The sequence below is a fragment of the Rhinolophus ferrumequinum genome, chromosome 11, assembly GCF_004115265.2.
Source record: "Rhinolophus ferrumequinum isolate MPI-CBG mRhiFer1 chromosome 11, mRhiFer1_v1.p, whole genome shotgun sequence".
Classification (NCBI taxonomy): Eukaryota; Metazoa; Chordata; class Mammalia; order Chiroptera; family Rhinolophidae; genus Rhinolophus; species Rhinolophus ferrumequinum.
In genome coordinates, this window is record NC_046294.1 from 32026277 (window position 1) to 32028233 (window position 1957).

The 1957-nt window shown below is 31.9% G+C and overlaps 1 protein-coding gene across 1 annotated transcript; it reads right to left on the reverse strand.

The window, feature by feature from the left end:
• Positions 1-241: 241 nt before the first annotated feature.
• Positions 242-714, reverse strand: LOC117030805 (activated RNA polymerase II transcriptional coactivator p15). Its single transcript, XM_033121036.1, has one exon. It carries the CDS (start codon positions 662-664, stop codon positions 281-283), a length of 384 nt encoding a protein of 127 aa, XP_032976927.1. The 5' UTR covers positions 665-714; the 3' UTR covers positions 242-280.
• Between the last annotated feature and the right edge of the window lie 1243 nt (positions 715-1957).

Below are 1957 nucleotides of genomic sequence, written 5' to 3' on the forward strand. Positions count from 1 at the left end.
AGGGACGCTGCCAATAATCTTTTTTTTTTTTTTTTTTTTTGTATTACTTGATTTTATTTTACACTAGGTGGTGGGCACAAAGAAATCTTCCTTAATAAAGTTGACAATTAGTTTCATTCAGAACATTTTTAATAATGAACATTAAAAAAAAGTATTCTTACAAAGTCTTCTGAAATCCAAATATACAATAGCTTGGAAAACAACGTTTAGAAAACAAAAGCCAATGTAAAAAGACAGATTAAAACAACTAGAACAGTATAGGTTTTATATGGCTCTGATTTTACAGTTTTCTTACTGCATCATCAATGTCAGAAATCTGTTCCTTCAGCTGGCTCCACTGCTCAGGATTTAAAGAAATACCTTTTCTTCCTGGTTTCATTTCACCTTCTGGATCCATCCAATATTCTCTAATATCAATTAGGACTTTCCCTTTAAAGTCTCGAACGCTGACGTATCTCATCTTTCCAATCTGAAACATGTTATCATCTCTGCTGCTGCTACTCTGCTTAGAAGACGCCAGGGCTCTTGAAGTTTCACCAGTTTTTTGCTTCTTTACAGGTTTTTCTGGAGTAACTTGCTTTTTCCTCTTTAACTTTTTGTCAACTTCACTGTCAGAATCGCTGCCAGAAGAGCTTGAAGAAACAAGTTCCTTTGATTTAGGCATTGCTCCGTTCCTGCAGTCTAACAACCTAGTGCTCGCTCGCTCGCGACTGACAGACAAATAATCTTCTTTCAACGCACAGGAAAGTCTCCCACAGCAAAGAATTTTTCAGCCCCAAACATCAATAATGCTAAGGCTGAGAAACTACTTATAGGGAAACAACTATTAAAATAACAGAATTTCTCATCAGAAACCATGGAGGTCAGAAGGCAGTAGAATAACATTTTTTAAAGCACTAAAAGCAAAGAACTGTCAACCTAGAATTCTATATCCAGTGAAAATATCCACCATCAACGACAATGAAATAAAGTTATTTTCTTTTAAATCACTCTGAATAGACAAAAGCTTATGGAGATAATAGAAGCATAAAAAAGTACTAATATTTCATTTACCAATTATAAAAGTATAAACTGTAAAAAATAAGATAGAAGGAAGGTAGAAAGAGATGGAGGGAGGAAAGAAGAGAGGGAAATAGAAAGTCACTTAGATGTCCAATAGAAAGAAAGGTTGATATGTTAAATCAACAGAGTGTAACATAATAATCATTCATAACTATGAAGTCTCTCAAGACACAGAAGAAAGTATAATATAATTTCAAAATCACAAATCCTGTGGACGTAATTACTATAACTAATTAAGATGCATATGCATGTGTATTGGAAACCAACTTTCATCTGTGGAAGTGATAATGTCATTACAAGAGCAAAATTAAGGAAGTCTCGTTCTTCTTTTTAAAAATGTTCTTTAATTTGCTATATTTCTAGCCTCAATGATAAAATAAAATACTTCAATTTAAAGTATCCATGATTGGCTAATTTATAAACTTACACAGTAAAGTTATTCTGTATCATGAAAATCATGATTACGATAGTTTACTTTTAAATAAATCTTTTTTTTTAAAGTGTTTCAATAGGATATCAAAAGGCAAAACAGAGTCGGAGTCGTTTTTAGTAAAAAGAAGATAAATTTAAATAATGCAATTTATGTAAAATTGACTTAGTTTAAAGAAACATTTGCCCATGATGGTATACAGTCAATTGCATGTCTGATATCAAATAAACTAGGCAACAAAATGCTAACTAGTCTAAATGAATGAATGAATTAATGAATGAAATTCAATTTTAGTTACTTTTATCCAAGCTCTAGCCCAACATACTATAAACAGAGAGAAAGATTAAATACTCACTGCCAGGTCTTTGTGAAGTGACTTATACATGTGGAAGCAGAAAATGATATACAAAGATAAGCCAAGCTTTGTGAAATAAGATTAAAAAACAGAGCAGATAAGACTGAAAT